At 42.6% G+C, this 19,629-nt stretch overlaps 1 protein-coding gene across 1 annotated transcript in view; it reads left to right on the top strand.

The window, feature by feature from the left end:
* Positions 1–19,629, top strand: part of LOC124620811 — a 182,409-nt gene that overhangs the window by 125,177 nt on the left and 37,603 nt on the right. The window contains exons 13-15 of the mRNA XM_047147099.1: positions 9,782–9,961; positions 12,466–12,623; positions 19,095–19,223. Of these exons, the coding sequence (XP_047003055.1) occupies positions 9,782–9,961; positions 12,466–12,623; positions 19,095–19,223 (467 nt within the window). The remainder of the gene's footprint in view (positions 1–9,781; positions 9,962–12,465; positions 12,624–19,094; positions 19,224–19,629) is intronic.

Below are 19,629 nucleotides of genomic sequence, written 5' to 3'. Positions count from 1 at the left end.
ATTAAATAGAAACTCAGTAGGTTGAAATTTTACTTTTTGATCCACTTATAACTGCTGTAAAATTTCAGCAGTACCATGGGCTGTATAATCATTATTAAGGAATACGTCGACAATTTTATCGATACACACTGGACATTGTGGCAAAGCTGTTTTGGAAGAAAAGATACTCGTATGATGCAAACCGAATAGTGGCGTGTAGATAAGACCGCCGACCTTCAAGATTATTCTAAGGGTTAATAATTATGACCGTGTATCAGTTAAGCGCCTGGGAAGGAGACGCTGCCACCCAAGTCCAGAGCAGCAGGTGCCGACAGAGTGGAGTGGATTGTGTGGGAGCAGGTAAAGACGAAGTGAAATGGATTGTGTGTAACTGTTAGACGCAACACTCCCTTGTGTTTTCTCAGTACCCAAATGAAGTCTAGAGCAGCAGATACCGACGGAGTGGAATGGATCGTGTGGAAACGTTAGTAGGGAGACCCCGTTGTGTTGGCTCAGCACCCAGCTGGTGTCTAGAACAGCAAGTACTGGCAGAGTGGAACGGAATGTGTAGGACCGTTGGTGCGGAGACCCCCTTAGGTTTTCTGAGCACCTAAATGAAGAAATTTTCGGTCCAGAGCCTCCATTACGCTGTAGGGCCCGCTATGACAGGCCAACTACTGAGAAATGTTGTTCTCACACAGCTGGGAACTATGGTGCCGAGTAATTGTTCTTCTGAGGAAATAAATGGTTATTCCATCGAAGTACGCCGCTGATCAACAAATGTGCTGAACGGGAAGGACAGCAAATCAGATAATTTTACTTATTGTGTTTATACATTTAGTGTTCAGAATATGTGATTGGGTGATTTGTGAGCACACAGGGTGCGAAATGTAGTGCAAACAGCTGCCACGTCTAGAAGTAACAAAGGCAGTTACCAGCCTGGGCACCGAATCGAATGCAGCGTGGATGACGGATATGGGTACGTCATTCTATGATACTTCAGCTCAGTGGTAGAGTTCATCAATCGTTGTGTCAGGTGAGTGGTGGAGTGCCTGTCTCTCATTAACCTGTGATCGGATGGATTCAATGGGTGGCAGATCTGGAGAACGTGTAGGACAGGGGCAATACTCCAATACACTTTGTTTCGAAGGAGGTTAAGGAATAACGGGCGTTATCTTGTTGAAAGATGAAGTTAGGCACAGGAACCGGCAGTAAAACGTCAGAAATGCAACGCCTGCTTTCCAAATTACCGTCTATTCGAATCAGATATAATCGTGTTGTGTTCCCAAGTGGACCTGACACCATCAAGCCAAATGCTGGGACCATATGATCATGGCGAATACAGTCTGGCAGCGTAATGCTATATGTTGTTGTGATCTTCAGTAATGAGACTGGTTTGATGCAGCTCTCCATGCTACTCTATCCTGTGCAAGCTTCTTCATCTCCCAGTACCTACTGCAGCCTACATCCTTCTGAATCTGCTTAGTGTATTCATCCCTTGGTCTCCCTCTACGAATTTTACCCTCCACGCTGCCCTCCAATACTAATTTGCTGATCCCTCGATGTCTCAGAACGTGTCCTACCAACCGATCCCTTCTTCTAGTCAAGTTGTGCCACAAGCTCCTCTTCTCCCCAATTCTATTCAATACCTCCTCATTAGTTATGTGATCTACCCATCTAATCTTCAGCATTCTTCTGTAGCACCACATTTCGAAAGCTTCTATTCTCTTCACGTCCAAACTATTTATCGTCCATGTTTCACTTCCATACATGGCTACACTCCATACAAACACTTTCAGAAACGACTTCCTGACATTTAAATCTATACTCGATGTTAACATATTTTTCTTCTTCAGAAACGCTTTCCTTGCCATTGCCAATCTACATTTTATATCCCCTCTACTTCGACCATCATCAGTTATTTTTCTCCCCAAATAGCAAAACTCATTTACTACTTTAAGTGTCTCATTTCCTAATCTAATTCCCTCAGCATCACCCGACTTAATTCGACTACATTCCATTATCCTCGTTTTGCTTTTGTTGATGTTCATCTTATATCCTCATTTGAAGACACTGTCCATTCCGTTCAACTGCTCTTCCATGTCCTTTGCTGTCTCTGACAGAATTACAATGTTATCAGCTAACCTCAAAGTTTTTATTTCTTCTCCATGGATTTTAATACCTACTCAAAACTTTTCTTTTGTTTCCTTTATTGCTTTCTCAATATACAGATTGAATAACATCGGGGAGAGGCTACAACCCTGTCTCACTCCCTTCCCAACCACTGCTTCCCCCTTTCGTACCCCTCGACTCTTATAGCTGCCATCTGATTTCTGTACAAATTGTAAATGGCCTTTCGCTCCCTGTATTTTACCCCTGCCAACTTCAGAATTTGAAAGAGAGTATTCCAGTCAACATTGTCAAAAGCTTTCTCTAAGTCTACAAATGCTAGAAACGTAGGTTAGCCTTTTCTTAATCTTTCTTCTAAGATAAGTCGTAGGGTCAGTATTGCCTCACGTGTTCCCACATTTCTACGGAATCCAAACTGATCAACCCCTAGGCCAGCTTCAACCAGTTTTTCCATTCGTCTGTAAAGAATTCGCGTTAGTTTTTTGCAGCTGTGACTTATTAAACTGATAGTTCGGTAATTTTCACATCTGTCAACACCTGTTTTCTTTGGGATTGGAATTATTATATTCTTCTTGAAGTCCGAGGGTATTTCGCTTGCCTCGTACATCTTGCTCACCAGATGGTAGAGTTTTGTCAGGACAGGCTCTCCCAAGGCCATCAGGAGTTCTAATGGAATGTTGTCTACTCCTGGGGCCTTGTTTCGACTCAGGCCTTTCAGTGCTCTGTCAAACTCTTCACACAGTATCGTATCTCCCATTTCATCTTCATCTACATCCTCTTTCATTTCCATAATATTGTCCTCAAGTACATCGCCCTCGTATAGACCCTGTATCTACTCCTTCCACCTTTCTGCTTTCCCTTCTTTGCTTAGAACTGGGTTTCCATCTAAGCTCTTGATATTCATACAAGAGGTTCTCTTTTCTCCAAAGGTCTCTTTAATTTTCCAGTAGGCAGTATCTATCTTACCCCTAGTGAGATAAGCCTCTACATCCTTACATTTGTCCTCTAGCCATCCCTGCTTAGACATTTTGCACTTCCTGTCGATCTCATTTTTGAGACGTTTGTATTCCTTTTTGCCTGCTTCATTTACTGCATTTTTATATTTTCTCCTTTCATCAATTAAATTCAATATTTCTTCTGTTACCCAAGGGTTTCTACTAGCCCTCGTCTTTTTACCTATTTGATCCTCTGCTGCCTTCACTATTTCATCCTTTAAAGCTACCCATTCTTCTTCTACTGTATATCTTTCCCCCATTCCTCTCAATTGTTCCCATATGCTCTCCCTGAAACTCTGTACAACCTCTGGTTCTTTCAGTTCATCCAGGTCCCACTTCCTTAATTTCCCACCTTTTTGCAGTTTCTTCAGTTTTAGTCTACACTTCATAACCAATAGATTGTGGTCAGAGTCCACATCTGCCCCTGGAAATGTCGTACAATTTAATACCTGGTTCCTAAATCTCTGTCATACCATTATATAATCTGTCTGATACCTTTCAGTATCTCCAGGGTTCTTCCATGTATACAACCTTCTTTCATGATTCTTAAACCAAGTGTTAGCTATGATTAAGTTATGCTCTGGGCAAAATTCTACCAGGCGGCTTCCTCTTTCATTTCTTAGCCCCAATCCATATTTATCTACTATGTTCCCTTCTCTCCCTTTTCCTACTCTTGCATTCCAGTCACCCATGACTATTAAATTTTCTTCTCCCTTCAATTCCCTGAATAATTTCTTTTATCTCGTCATACATTTCTTCAATTTCTTCGTCGTCTGCAAGGCTAGTTGGCATATAAACTTGCACTACTGTAGTAGTCGTGGGCTTCGTGTCTATCTTGGCCACTATACTGTTTGTAGTAGCTTACCCGCACTCCTATTTTTTTATTCATTATTGAACCTACTCCTGCATTACCCCTGTTTGATTTTGTATTTATAACCCTGTATTCACCTGACCAAAAGTCTTGTTCCTCCTGCCACCGAACTTCACTAATTCCCACTATATCTAACTTTAACCTATCCATTTCCCTGTTTAAATTTTCTAATCTACCTGCCCGATTAAGGGATCTGACATTCCACGCTCCGATCCGTAGAACGCCAGCTTTCTTTCTCCTGATAACAACGTCCTCCTGAGTAGTCCCTGCCGGAGATCCGAATGGGGGACTATTTTACCTCCGGAATATTTTACCCAAGAGGACGCCATCATCATTGAATCGTACAGTAAAGCTGCATGCCCTCGGGAAAAATTACGGCTGTAGTTTCCCCTTGCTTTCAGCCGTTCGCAGTACCAGCACAGCAAGGCCATTTTGGTTAATGTTACAAGGCCAGATCAGTCAATCATCCAGACTGTTGCCCCTGCAACTACTGAAAAGGCTGCTGCCCTTCTTCAGGAACCACACGTTTGCTGGCCTCTCAACAGATACCCCTCCGTTGTGGTTGCACCTACGGTACGGCTATCTGTATCGTTGAGGCACGCAAGCCTCCCCACGAACGGCAAGGTCCACGGTTCATGGGGGGGATGCTATATACAGAACCCGAACTCTTTTGGAGAGGGGGCGTGGTGCCCCTTCCTGCGTCCAGTGTTATCGCTGGGGGCACCACTGCTACCGAGACTCTCTCTGCTCTGGGTTCAAACGAAGCTGCAACAACAGTCGTTGTGGTAACAGCCTACGTTGCTGCAGATCAAGGGTGCCCATACGATAGTTTGTGTGGGGGGCCTAGACCGGGCAGCATGTAGTATTTTTAATAGTTCGAAATACGAATCGCGACTTTTAAGTAGACATTAAAAAGTTCCAGGTCCGATCCTGTAGAAAACCAACTTTTAAATCCCTTTTTTGAAAGAAAATGACGTGACTACACCTGATTTTTTCTTTCCCTGAAAGCTAGAGAGGGGCACCCTCCATTCCTCCCCCCCCCCACCCCCCTTCTGCGGGTATGGGCGCTCTGACTGTAGACATCATCGCGCTGTCCGTGTACATACCTATCTTGGCTCTACAGTCCTCCACGACCGAATAAACAATGTCTGATCTCTCTGGCGATACCCACGTGGGAGTGTTGGGATGTTGCGTGGCGCTGAGTATGGTCCTCCTGAACTGTTATCACTTGATAGTCGTTGGATCGCGACCATCGCAACAACCAATATCAAGGAAGGATAACCTGCAGACCAAATTGGACACGGTCCTGCCACTGTTGAATTCCAACACTAACTAGTACACATTTCTCCTTCTTACACGGGACGGAGTGCAATCTTCTCAACAACAACTAAAATTCAAATGCATTTTGTGTACGAAAAACTATTGTGCAATCTCTTCTTTACAGAGTATATGCGACATTACATGTACCTATATTGTGGATTTGCGTCTACATGATAATCATTCCCAAATCATGACATGTAGTACACCCCATTCCAATTTTACGTTTGTTATGTGCCGAACACCCTGTTCAAGAATCACAAGAGAGGGAGGTATAATTGGGAAAGGGCAGGAGATACCGCAAGATTCCCCTTATATTACGTCATGAAACGATTCCGAAATCAAATATTGGACTATAAGGTGTATCACAGTGTAGTAAGGATGTAGAGTAGGATGACGTTTGAGGCGGCCGCTGTGACCGAGCGGTTATAGGCGCTTCATTGCGAAATCACGCGGCTGCTACGGTCCCAGGTTCGAATCCTGCCTCGGGCATGGATGTGTGCGATGTCCTTGGGTTACTTAAGTTTGCGTAGTTCTAAGTCTAGGGGACTGATGACCTCACAGATGTTAAGTCCTACAGTGCTTACAGCTATTTGAATACTCGCCAGGAAGGATCAATACGCAAAGAAGTGGAGTACGGAAGTACTAAGGTATGAAGAGATTCGCTTTAAGTTCTCTGTGGCTATGGATACTGCAATTCTGTTGAAGAGGAATGGACACTCTAAGGAGGCAATCACAGAAGTTGGAGAGCAAAACATAGGTACAAAGAAGAACCACGAAGAAACATGGGTAACAAGAAATATTTCAATTGATCGACGAAAGAAGGAAGTATAAAAATGTACAGGAATACAGAAATACAGGCCACTTAGGTAAGAAATAAACAGGAAGTGGAGGGAAGCTAAGGCGAAATGGAAGCATGAAAAACGTGAAGAAATCGAAAAAGAAATGACAGTCGGAAGAACTGAATCAGAAAACAGAAAAAGCAGCCTTTAGTAAAGTTAAAAGCAAGGGCGGTAAAGCAAAAAGTGTAACTGGAATTTCAGTGTTAAATGCAGAAGAGAGAGAGCGGATGCGTGGAAGAGTACATTAAAGGACTCGATGTGGGGAAGGATTTGTCTGATGACACGATGGAAGAAGAAACATGAATCGACAGAGAAGAGATAGGGGATCCAATATTAGAACCAGAATTTAAAAGATCTTGCCTTGACTTAAGATCAAATAAGGCAGAATGGATAGATAACATTCCACTGAAGTTTCTAAAATCATTGGCGGACGTGCCAACGAAACCACTGTTCACGTAGGTATCTAGAATGCATGAGACTGGCGACTTACCATCAAACCTTCCGAAAAAATCATTCACTTAACAGCTCATGGAGCCAAGTTCCTAGAACAATAATTTACAGAAGAATGGAAAAGAAAATTGAGGATGTGTTAGATGACGATCAATTTGGTTTTGGGAAACTGTTCTTACGTAGGTGCTGATCCTGAAAGCTAGACTAAAGAAAAACCAAGACACGTTAGTAGCATTTGTTGGCCTTGGAAATGCGTTCGATGTCAGATGGTGCAAGACGTTCGAAATTCCGAGAAAAATAGGGGCAAGCTACAAGAAAATACGGGTAATATGTAAATGTACAAGAAAAAGACGAGACAATAAGACTGGAAAATCAAGAACGAAGAGCTCGAATTAAAAAGGCTGCAAGACAGAGATGTCGACGATAAAGTTAGCTGATGACATTGTTATCCTCAGTGAAAATGGAAAATAATCGTTGTATATGTTGGGTAGAATGAACAGTCGAATGGGTACAGAATATGGACTGAGTGTCAATCGAAGAAAGACGAAAGTAATGAGAAGAAGTATAAATGAAAACAGCGAGGCCAGCCGGAGTGGCCATGCGGTTCCAGGCACTACAGTCTGGAACCGCGCAACCGCTGCGGTCGCAGGTTCGAATCCTGCGTTGGGCATAGATGTGTGTGATGTCCTTAGGTTAGTTAGGTTTAAGTAGTTCTAAGTTCTAGGGGACTGATGACCTAAGAAGTTAAGTCCCATAGTGCTCAGAGCCATTTTGAAAACAGCGAGAAACTTTACATCAGAGTTGGGGATCACAATGTAGATGAAGTTAAGGAATTCTACTGCCAAAGGGGATATCTGGCCAAGACAGGTCTACTGGTATAAAAATAGGCCTCAGTGTGAGGAAGAAACTTCTGAGAATGTTCGTTTGGAACACGAAACGTATGGCTGTCGACCACTGGTTTTGAGAAAACCAGAACAGAAGAGAATTTAAGCATTTGAGATGTGGTGTTATGGGAGAATGCTGAAAATTATGTGGACTGATAAGGTAAAGAATGAAGATGTTCTTCGCAGAATCGGCGAGGATATGAAAAACACTGACAAGAGGAAGGAACAGGTGACAGGACATATGTTAACACATCAGGGAGTAGCTTCCATGGTACTAGAGGGATCTGTAAAGGGTAAAAACTATAGAGAAAGGCAGAGACTGGGATTCGCCCAGCAAATAATTGAGGACGTAGCTCACAACTGCTCCTCTGACAAGAAAAGGTTGTTATAGGAAACGGTTCATATCAAACGACTCAGAAGACCGATCATTCAAAAACAAAAAACAAAAGTCCCGCTCTGTGATATGGCAGTTTTAGTGGTCAACAGTGTACAAGCACCGTTTGTACGGTCTTTGGTAAACTCATGGTGTACAGTATTAGCAGTTACAAAAATATAAATAACCACACACCTAAAGACCAGTTCTTATAGTAACTACAAATACTCATGATCCGTCTATTAATTCGAGGGAAGTTTCTTGCTACTGCTGCATAGTTGGCTGGCGGTTATAATAGTGTACATACACATCAGAAGAAAGGACTGTATGAAATCGCTTGTTGAGAAATTTTCGATGACAAAGTGGGTAACTGTCCGAGTTGATACCTAAAAGTTATCTATTCAGTCCTAAATCTGTTTTGTGGTTATCCTCTGTCTTTTATAAACTCTTTCCCACATAGCAATGATTTAAAAATGTGTAAACGTCAAGCTACACGGTGATCAGGAGTTCCTGTTAAACTGTAGGTTCCTATGTAATCGGCTGGGCAAGTGCAATAGCTCCAATAACACTATGGCTGTAAAACCACTTCGGTGTTCAGATAAAAATTTGGGTTGAGGAATGCTTCACTTTTTTTTCGTAATATTTCTCCTTTGCAGAATGAGTATAACGTGTATCATGTGGAATGGTTAGGAGTGATTCAGACGGGACTATGTGAATTAAAGTGTCGCGTTTCTGCTAAACAAAATAAGAAAAAATATTTGTGGGTTGGGTTCGTGGACAAAGCATCATTACATACCGACCAAAAGCCCTCACTGGGTGACGATGAAGTATGAATCGGCCCTTTCGAAGGAACCATCCCAGAATCCTCCAAAAGTGGTTGGGGGAAGCAAACGAAAACCCTTATCAGTACAGTCAGGTGGTAATTTCAATTCCACATTTTTTTTCGTTTAAGCGTGTACTGTTATAACCCTACCATCGCTTTACGTTCTATGTGCGTCTGTTGCCGACGAAGGAGGCCACAATGGGTAAAGTTAACAACGTGCGATATGATGAAATGGAATGGAGCAAATAAGGAGCTAGCCATTTTCATGTCATGTACTGTGAGACATATAGGTAAAGAGGATATGGCTCCCATCAAGTAACGGAGAGATTAGCTATTTTTACATAGCCGTAGTGTAAAATTATATTAAAAGCTGAAGTACCATAATGTGAAGTAGGGACACCTGACTGGCTGGCATAAACATTCCTTGTGCTGTCAGTCTGGTGACGACACGTTCGTGGGTCATCGCGAGCGATGGCTGCAGAGGACTTCATCATCGACACTAGATTTCAGCGTAGTGGTGGAGAGTATTCGTGAAATGCATGTAATATTTAACTTGCTCTATAGATGTTTGTCCTCCCTATCCAGAATCAATTTGTGGCCTAGCCGTATTAACGTAAATTGTGCTTTCCAAAAGCAAATCAACACTGTATTGTAAATAAGACGTGATTATTAGAAGTAAGTATAGTCTTATCCTGACTTAGCATTGTGTATTGCGGTTGAGATCCAGTGACACTTTCGTTTTAATAGTTCCGGATGATGTTGCAGACATTTGGCGACGAGGGACAAAGGTGAAAGTCGAAGTCGTAGACAGTTTTGTTTGTGAATTACAAAGAAGATTTAGGTCCATTGGATTTCCCAGGTTACGGTATCTGCTAGCGCTAGCACAACATAGTAACGACGCTGTATAATTCCCAAATGCTATCGCAACGCTGATCCCCCATTGATTCGGTAAAACAGGCTTCTCTTGGTGGTCATGTTCTGCCGATGGAAATTGACTCTACCTCTGAGATCTGAAACACCTGCCTCTGGATTTGATAACTTCACAATTTAGATCAGATCAGCAACTTGTAGTCGTATTCTCATTCTTTACTGAGCACGACCCACTTCGCTTTCACAGGTGTGATTGAGAAGCTCGATTACCTTCAGAGTCTAGGAGTAGCAGCGATATGGCTCTCACCCATCTACAAATCCCCGATGGCGGACTATGGATACGACATATCAGACTACAGGGAAATCGACCCTCTGTTCGGCACTATGGAGGACTTCGAGGCCCTTCTGGAAGGTGCCCATCAAAGAGGTATGTATCTAGCGTATCTAACATGTGTATTATATCGGCACAGGAAAACTTACTGAACGATGTACTATTCCTGGATTTAAATGGCAGGAAGACTACAACATAGCGTCCTCTCAGTGGAAATTTCTCTTTCTACCTCACAATGTTATTCTCGTTGTTTTTCATTTTCTAGTACCATATATGTTATCGTTCCCTGAAAATCAACATATTCTTTGAGAAGCATGAGTTCTTAAGTGCAGTACTCTTCTCCGTTTTGAATAGTGGTGACAGATTCTTCATTTATACAATTTATCTAGTCAGAACTCTCAACTGACTACATTACAGGATCGCCGTCTTTCACACATCCAGAAGCTCCAAACGTTGTCAATAACTGCAGTATGGGTAGTGGCTGTTACTTACGAATCATTGTCCTAGGAAATACTTGCAAAATAATCCGCTGATGTGAAGGCAGAAGCCGTTTAGCAGTTGCGGTAACTAATCACAATTTTTTTATTTTTGCGGGTACAGGCATCTAACTTTCTTAACCTATAATGGTACAATTTCTCAAGAAGAAAAGGTGAATTTAGCTTCTAAAGAGGATCGTATCATTGGATTTAAGTGTTGAGCTCAACAACGTCCTTTCTCACTTTGAAGTTGGATTGCGGATATATAATTTCTGACGGAGTTAACTAAACAAAACAAAAGTTTTCTGTCGGATGGGTTTCATATCTGTGAAAATACATGGATGCTCATGTCATGACAGATGAATTTCACCCATTTTTTGTTGAGAAAGTGAAAAATTATCAAGCACAATTATTTACTTTTAATAAAATAAGTATTCGTGTAGTAGGTTGTGCAGTATAATGTAGAAAAATCCACACGTTTTCAGTATTACACGTCTGATCAAAAGTATACGGACACCCCTACGTAATCAGAAACTGACCATTATATGTCACGAAAGGCGCACCCTCCGGTTGTCAGTAGCAAAGCCATAGCAGCAGAGTGAGTCGGTTGGGAAGGGATACCACCTGGATATATCTGGGACATTTGAACCCCTGAAATCAGCGGAAGCAATCTCTCGTCAGTTCCAAAGTGCTACCAGTTGTTCAGCTAGCACGGTGGTCGTGCGTACAGAGCCAAAATGATGGGTTTCAGTGGTCGAGCAGCTCCTCATAGGCCACACATTTCTGTAGTTAACGCTAAGTGGCGCTTGAGATCATGTAAAGAGTGACGCCACTGGGCACTGGAAGACTGCAAACGAGTGATTTGGACTGATGAATCACGTTATACCCTGTGGCTATCCAATGGAAGAGTTTTGGTTTGGCGAAAGCCTGGAGAAAATCTGCCTTCGTGTTAAATGCCAACAGTGAGGTGCAGGTGGTGTTATGGTATGGGATGTTTTTCATGGTCCCCTTAATGTTCTTTAAAAACGCTAAATGGGGAAGGATATGCCCACATTTAAGAGCAATGTTTACTGAGTGCTGAGAGGAACAGTATGGAGACGATTGTTTGCATCAGCATGAAAATGCACCCTCTCATAAAGCAGCACTGTGAGGCAATGGTTTGTGGACAGCAATATTCCTGAAATTGAGTGGCCTGCCCAGATTCCGACCTGACCCAATGGAACATCTTTGGGCTGAGTTAGAAGGTTGACATCGCTCTTGATTGCAAGGTCCAACATTACTATCTTTTGTGGTTTCAGCTCTTGAGGAAGAATGGGCTATCATTCTACCACATTCAGAAACCTCATTGAAAGTGTCCCCAGCAGTGTTCGAAGAGTTATAAAGGCGAAGGGTTCACCAAACCCATATTAACAGCATGTCAAATCAAACACCTTTCAGACGTTTAAATTTCCAAATCATTATTTTATTGGGCTAGCAGTTTCGGCAATACAGTTCGGAGCCATCTTCAGGCCCCATGACCGATATGTAGTAGGGAGATTCTCACCTTTGGTGCAGTCGAAATAGGGGCCAGAATTCAAAGACTGATATCCGTAAATTTTTTAGACTGATGCTGTTTGAAGTAATCGCTGGCTCAACAATCTACGGATACCAGTCTTTCAATGCTCAGCCCTATTTCGACTGGACCAAAAGGGGACTCTTCTTACACGTCAGTCAGGGGCCTGAAGATGACGTAATATATCGTCGAAACCGGTAGCCCAACAAAATAACTCTTCCTGCACGTCAGCCAGGGGCCTGAAGACGGAGTAATAAATCGTCGAAACCGGTGGCCCAAAAAAATAACAGGTTGGAAATTTAGACGGCCGGATGGTGTTTTATTTGACATTCTGTAATGAACAGCCGAGGCCCCCGAAACCAACTGCGAAAAGATGGACGTACAGCTACCCATATTAATGGCCTCTAATTGGTGGTAGATTCTATTTGACAGAGTATATTCCGCAAGCATATAAGAACTTTTGCCAAAGGTAAAAAAAAGGCTGCAAAACTCATGGCATAGCAAAATGTTTTTATTTCATATTGCTGAATTCCGAAGTTATCAGTCAACATTCGATGTGATACTATGTGCAGATATAAAGGTGATCCTGGACTTCGTTCCCAACCACTCCAGCGACGAGCACGAGTGGTTCATAGCTTCCAGCGACCCAACACATGAGAACTACGAGAAGTACAAGGACTACTACGTCTGGGTGGACGCCAAAGAAGACGGATCAGTGCCCAACAACTGGGTAAGCTGTGTCGCACATCCCATGTATCACTACGTAAATGGGACGATTTAATGACTTTTAGCTAGTCGTTGAAATTTTGTTAAAGAATGATAACATTTTTCAATTTCAGTGCTAACTGCCTGTACCACCTAAGAAATGAAAATGACTGAAAATATTTGAACTGCCCAGAATAATTAAACTGTGTGTAAAACGGCATATATATTTGTCACCAGTTCGAACCTAGCCATTGTGACCTGTTATAATGGGTGTTTCTGGAATGTACTGAAGAAACGAGGTAGAATCACTCTCTGTTTCACGCTATATTTTTTCGTTTCGACGTGTAGATATTGCGGTGAGATTTTACTGGGAATGTAATGTTTGTGTTGTTGTGGATGATTTTGTATGTGAAAGGAAGGGAGAAAGCATGCAGTGTCCCTCTGCATACTGATAGTCTTCAAGCACCGAAACTCGAACTAGCTAGTTCTGAGCTGCGCCCTACCATGTGAGCGGTGTTATAGATGAATGTAAGCAACAGTTCGTTAGGAATTTCGGATTTTCTGTGAGGTGCTGGGACTGTGTGTGGCACAGATGACATCTGTAAGAAAGTTTGGTAAGAGAACAGAAATAATACCACAGCTAGGAGAGTCGGCACTAGACCAGTGTAGAAACAACGGATCATTACATTCCAGTAACTGCTCCCAGGTTCTTGGAGCTGATAAATATAGTGTTTCAGGGACTAATACATGGCACATTCAATGAAACCTGTTGCTTTCTTATCAGCAAAACATCGATACCACACTACTGCTAAATTGTCTGGGACTCTCTTTAAACCAAATCTGATCTTTCCTTGACCGATACGCTATAGGTCATCCAACTAGAAGAACTAACACGTGTAGTGTGGCGAGTCAACGTGAATGTGAGAATACCAAATAGCAAACTATATGCCTTTCGGACAACCAGCTTATCATATAGTCTGCGGCATATCAGAATCTCGTTAACAACTCGTAACATTAGGTTCTCTGTCTCAACGCAGTAACCCACGTCTTCCCACTACTGTACTACATTGTTAGGAACATCAAGACTAAGGTTGAATGCTGACCACTATATTTTGGACCCGACAGATCAAATGTAGTGAACTAAATCTACTTACCAGTTTGTTGTTGTTGTTGTGGTCTTCAGTCCTGAGACTGGTTTGATGCAGCTCTCCATGCTACTCTATCCTGTGCAAGCTTCTTCATCTCCCAGTACCTACTGCAACCTACATCCTTCTGAATCTGCTTGGTGTATTCATCTCTTGGTCTCCCTCTACGATTTTTACCCTCCACGCTGCCCTCCAATGCTAAACTGGTGATCCCTTGATGCCTCAGAACATGTCCTACCAATCGATCCCTTCTTCTAGTCAAGTTGTGCCACAAACTTCTCTTCTCCCCAGTCCTATTCAATACCTCCTCATCTACGTGATCTACCCATCTAATCTTCAGCATTCTTCTGTAGCACCACATTTCGAAAGCTTCTATTCTCTTCTCGTCCAAACTATTTATCGTTCATGTTTCACTTCCATACATGGCTACACTCCATACAAATACTTTCAGAAATGACTTCCTGACACTTAAATCTGTACTCGACGTTAAGAAATTTCTCTTCTTCAGAAACGCTTTCTTTGCCATTGCTAGTCTACATTTTATATCCTCTCTACTTCGACCATCATCGGTTATTTTGCTCCCCAAATAGCAAAACTCCTTTACTGCTTTAAGTGTCTCATTTCCTAATCTAATACCCTCAGCATCTCCTGACTTAATTCGACTACATTCCATTATCTTCGTTTTGCTTTTGTTGATGTTCATCTTATACCCTCGGTTGAAGACACTGTCCATTCCGTTCAACTGCTCTTCCAAGTCCTTTGCAGTCTCTGACAGAATTACAATGTCATCGGCGAACCTCAAAGTTTTTATTTCTTCTCCATGGATTTTAATACCTACTCCGAATTTTTCTTTTGTTTCCTTCGCTGCTTGGTCAATATACAGATTGAATAACATCGGGGAGAGGCTACAACCCTGTTTCACTCCCTTCCCAACCACTGCTTCCCTTTCATGCCCCTCAACTCTTATAACTGCCATCTGGTTTCTGTACAAATTGTAAATAGCCTTTCGTTCCCTGTATTTTACCCCTGCCACCTTCAGAATTTGAAAGAGAGTATTCCAGTCAACATTGTCAAAAGCTTTCTCTAAGTCTACGAATTCTAGAAATGTAGGTTTGCCTTTCTTTAATCTAGCTTCCAAGATAAGTCGTAGGGTCAGTATTGCCTCACGTGTTCCAATATTTCTACGGAATCCAAACTGATGTTCCCCGAGGTCGGCTTCTACTAGTTTTTCCATTCGTCTGTAAAGAATTCGCGTTAGTATTTTGCAGCCACTTATGGTAATGAAAGCCTCACTGTTTCGCTTAACGCGTAAGTTCAGTTAAATCATTAGAGTTCTGGATTGATGAATGCTTTTTGAAATGTTGCTAAGTAAGTAATACCCACGTTCCCAAAGCGATTAGTTGTTATTTACATATTTATTTATGTACTGTTTTCTTTTAGTCTGTAATCTAAATACAAGAACAGACCAAATGTTAGACGTGAATTGAAGTCAATATAGCACATAATATTTTATCATAATTTCAAATGTTTTAGTATAACTAAGCATGATGGTGTTTCGGGGGAAAGGTCTACATACAATATCTGTAGAAAAAGATAAAAAGAAAAAAATGGCTACATAGCCCATTTGGCCATCTGGCCCATAGACATATATTCATCTGGAATCCAGAGGGCACAGGGTACTAGTATGCTACATTACGCTGCATTGCTGGATCACAAATTTTGTAACTTACAAATCTGAACCACTCTGCTATGCAACACTACACTACACAGCACTACATTACACTACTGTACTTGGTATCAGAACCAAGACAGATTTCTCATTTGTCTGGATAGTTAGTCCCTGGTGCGCTGAACTCAAGATTCAAAGGGACTGTGCTGCTGTGGCACCCAAGGTGTAAAAAACTGGGAGATGGCTTGGGAGTCCAAGTAAATCCATCCTCGTCCTTCCCGAGGCTCATCTCGTCACTTCCTCTTGAAGATAGTTGCAGTGGAAGCACTGTCGTGGTGCGTTATCGTGATATATTGCCTCTGTTTGGTTGTCTCTCTGCCATGCAAGCTTGCAGTTCATAAGCTGATATCTTAGCTGCCAGCGATTTCAGCTTATGCAACAGTTTCTCGTTCCTCATTATATTATAGACGCTTGTATTGCCAAAGACGATCCTGTCGTGGTAAGCAACATCTCGTCTAATGGGACATTCCCAGACGATATGGTCTGGGGTGCTGATTGCTCCACATTGACAAGTATCTGTGGTGCGTTGATGTATTTTCAGTAACTAGCTGGTATATGAACCATGTCCCGACAAGTAGCGTATAGCTCCCTCGATCGGAAGAATCACACTTTTGAACATTCTTTTATTTCAAGAACGAACTGGTAAGTTCTCCTTCTTGTTTCTGTCCTGTCCCCCATTTCTTGCTCTTCTCTATCAATACAAGCCTTTATTTCTTGATCCAAAGTTGGTTTTGTACCCAGTATCTTCTTTATCTTATCACATTCACCGTTTTTAAGCCAATATTGTCCACCTCTCCTTCTTATTACCAGCTCCTGAGGTAGCAAGCCTAATATCACCAGCAGTGCTTCAGTCTGTGTTGCCCTACACGCACCTGTCAGGCTCAAGAGTACACTTCTCAGTGCTCGCCGTAGAACCAGAACTGTCCTTACCTTCTTGGCTCCACCTGTAGCCCCAATTACAATTATGACTGCGATGTGTACATTCTTTTCGTACTTAGTGGTATCTGAAAACTTCTTTGGCCAATAGTTGCTATTTTGCTCAGGATTTTAATGACTCTCTGGCAGATGGTTTCTACAAGAGAGTGAAAGTTTTGCTTTTCATCAACGTTTATAGCAAGATATCTACATACTTCCTTTCTTTCCGCAGGATGATCATTTATTCTGATTGTATGATTTCTCGCTCTTGATAATGCTCATTTTCGTAACATATGAACCGCTTTGTGTGCTCAAAAAATGGTTCAAATGGCTCTGAGCACTATGGGACTTAACATCTGAGGTCATCAGTCGCCTAGAACGTAGAACTACTGAAGCCTAACTAATCTAAGGACATCATACACATCCATGCCCGACACAGGATTCGAACCTGCGACCGTAGCGGTCGCACCGTTCCAGACTGAAGAGCCTAGAACCGCTCGGCCACAACCACCGGCATTTTTGTGCTGCTGTGGTTAGTTATTTTCTGCATAAAAGTTACTTAGTCTTTCGGGAACTACCCTACCATTTTCCTCTAATTAAGACCTTGGGTTGACGTAGTATAATTAGCAGATCGTCTGCGTAGGCGATGCAGCCTCTAATGTTTGATATGCTTTGAAGCTGGTTTAGTAATGAGTCTAAGCCAACATCCCAGAATTTTGGACGACAAACAGAACCCTGTGGGCAGCCTTTGGTGATTTATTTTTCACAATTTTCTTTTTGGGGCAATCTAATGGCACCTGCCTGTCTGTGCAGTAATCTCGTAGGCTGTTACAGAGACGCCTGGGACAGTCCATCTGTTTCAGTCTTTTGAATAGGACAGGCACCATTAATTATCGAACGCCCTAACTATGTTAATCATTATGCCTATACCACAGTTGTCGTCTGATGTGTGTATAGTATTCATTGCGTGATTTATCGCATCCTTTCTCCTGAAGCCGTGCTACAGGGGGCTTATGCGTACTAACTATCTGTGGTCTCTCAGCCGGCAGCACAGGAGCTTTTCCTGTAGCTTGGCTAGACCATTTACCAAACAAATCGGCCTGTAGCGTTTCTGTGTTCTTGTGTCTTGTCTTGCACTTTTTTCAGTATGATAATATTCGAGATTTTCTAGATTCTGGCCGCCTGACCTACAAATGTCATTCGTTTAATAGCACTGTTATATATCCCAAAGCGATGTTAAGTGAGCGGTTGTTAAGTTGGCGGCCTCGCTATGTTCCAGTCTTATCCCGAATTCCAGTGACTGTTAGAACTATTCAGCCCGTTTCCGTATCTAATAACCTCGACGTCGACGGGACGTTACCCTCTAATTCATTTTGTTCAGCCCGTGTTCCAAAATTTAACCTGCGTTATGGTTCAAATGGCTCTGAGCATTATGGGACTCAACTGCTGAGGTCATTAGTCCCCTAGAACTTAGAACTACTTAAACCTAACCTAAGGACATCACACACATCCATGCCCGAGGCAGGATTCGAACCTGCGACCGTAGCAGTTCTAGGGGACTGATGACCTCAGATGTTAAGTCCCATAGTGCTCAGGGCCAGTTTAACCATTTGAACCAGGACTCGAACCAGTGCAACGTCTGATGAGCGCTTCGTCTGACCTGTACGGTAATACACAAAATGTATGTGCGAGTACTGATCTCAGATGTATGGTTGACGACATATGGAAGTTTGAGGTCTGGCCGTGAGTCGTGTCCGGATAGCCAAATGGTAAGCTCGCGATAAGCGGGAAATCGGGTTCGAGTACCGGTCCGGCACAAATTTTCATTGTCGTCATTCCATTCTACAGCTGATGGAGGTCATTATTCGCAATGTGAATTCATCCGACATGTTTCGTAACGGCTGTGTTCTCCGCAGTGCGTTGTCATCAGAATAACACAGGCTCTGGAATACTGAGGCATTATATGTCTACATATAGGTCATGTAATTCGCGTAAATGATAGGCCGCTGATTTGCGTACATGGCCGCGCGGAGTGGACACGCGGTTAGAGGCACCATGTCACTGATGGCGCGGCCGCTCCGGCCGGATGTTGGAGTCCTCCCTCGGGCATGAGTTTGTGTGTTGTTCTTACAAGAGCGTATACAGGCCATCAATGCAGAACTTCGGTATGGAAAACTGTGTGCATGGTAATTGCCTCGAATACTCACTACTCGCGTGAGACAGACGAGACGAGACATTTATCAATAATTTCTTTTACGAGAGTGTTCATTGTCATTGGTCATCCTCCATACAGTGCTGACTTCGCTCCATCCCATTTTCATCCGTTTCCAAAATTTAGAGAACGTCTTCGAGGACTTCACTTTGATAATGATGAAGCGGTGCAGTCAGAGGTGAGGTTGTGGCACCGTCAACAAAGGCAGACGTTCCACAGTGACTGTATGAACAAACTCTCTCTCGTCGGGAGAAACGTGTTCGTCGCCAGGTTGACTATGTTGGGAAACAGACGTATAACGTGAAGAATGAAGGTATAGAATTTAAATGGAGTCTGGTTTATTTTAAAATCCTTAAGAGTTTTCATATAAATAATTCGGAGGCGTTAATTTTCAGCACGTCCTCCTATGAACTGCACAGAAAAAGAGGTCTAGCTGCTAAACATCATAATTATAACTTGGCTAGTGCTTAATGAAGTGTCTCGTGTGCTTTTCAGCCCACTCAATTCGACCAGCAGACGGCGTGGGAGTGGAACGAGGCTCGCCAGCAGTACTACCTGCACCAGTTCCACATCAAGCAGCCCGACCTCAACTACAGGAACCCTGAGGTCCTCGCCGAAATGCAGGTACCTACAATGTCTCGATCCTCACTGATCTTTTCTCTGCAAAATGTACATGCTCTTGAAACAGAGGAAACGTCTATGTAATATTATGTGAAATATTGATCAATAGGAAACTATCGCTACTTGTCGAAAATGAGACATGAAAGGTTATCCCGTCAGATTCTTTTCTACTTTTCAGTTAAAACACGTAAAAGATTTTTGGTTCACAATAGTGGGAAACGATTTGTAACAGTTACGGATCTCACATAATGACGACCTTCTAAAGAAGCGACTTGTTGGGTAGCAGAGTTTCCAACCAAAATTTAAGATCTTCTACAGTAAACTCCAACGAGTCAAGATTGTGATGAGAAAGGAAGCTGGCTACCATACTGAGACACTTACAATTGAAACTTCCTGGCAGATTAAAACT

The sequence above is a fragment of the Schistocerca americana genome, chromosome 1, assembly GCF_021461395.2.
Source record: "Schistocerca americana isolate TAMUIC-IGC-003095 chromosome 1, iqSchAmer2.1, whole genome shotgun sequence".
In the NCBI taxonomy this organism is placed as follows: domain Eukaryota; kingdom Metazoa; phylum Arthropoda; class Insecta; order Orthoptera; family Acrididae; genus Schistocerca; species Schistocerca americana.
This window is presented reverse-complemented; position numbering and strand designations above follow the sequence as displayed.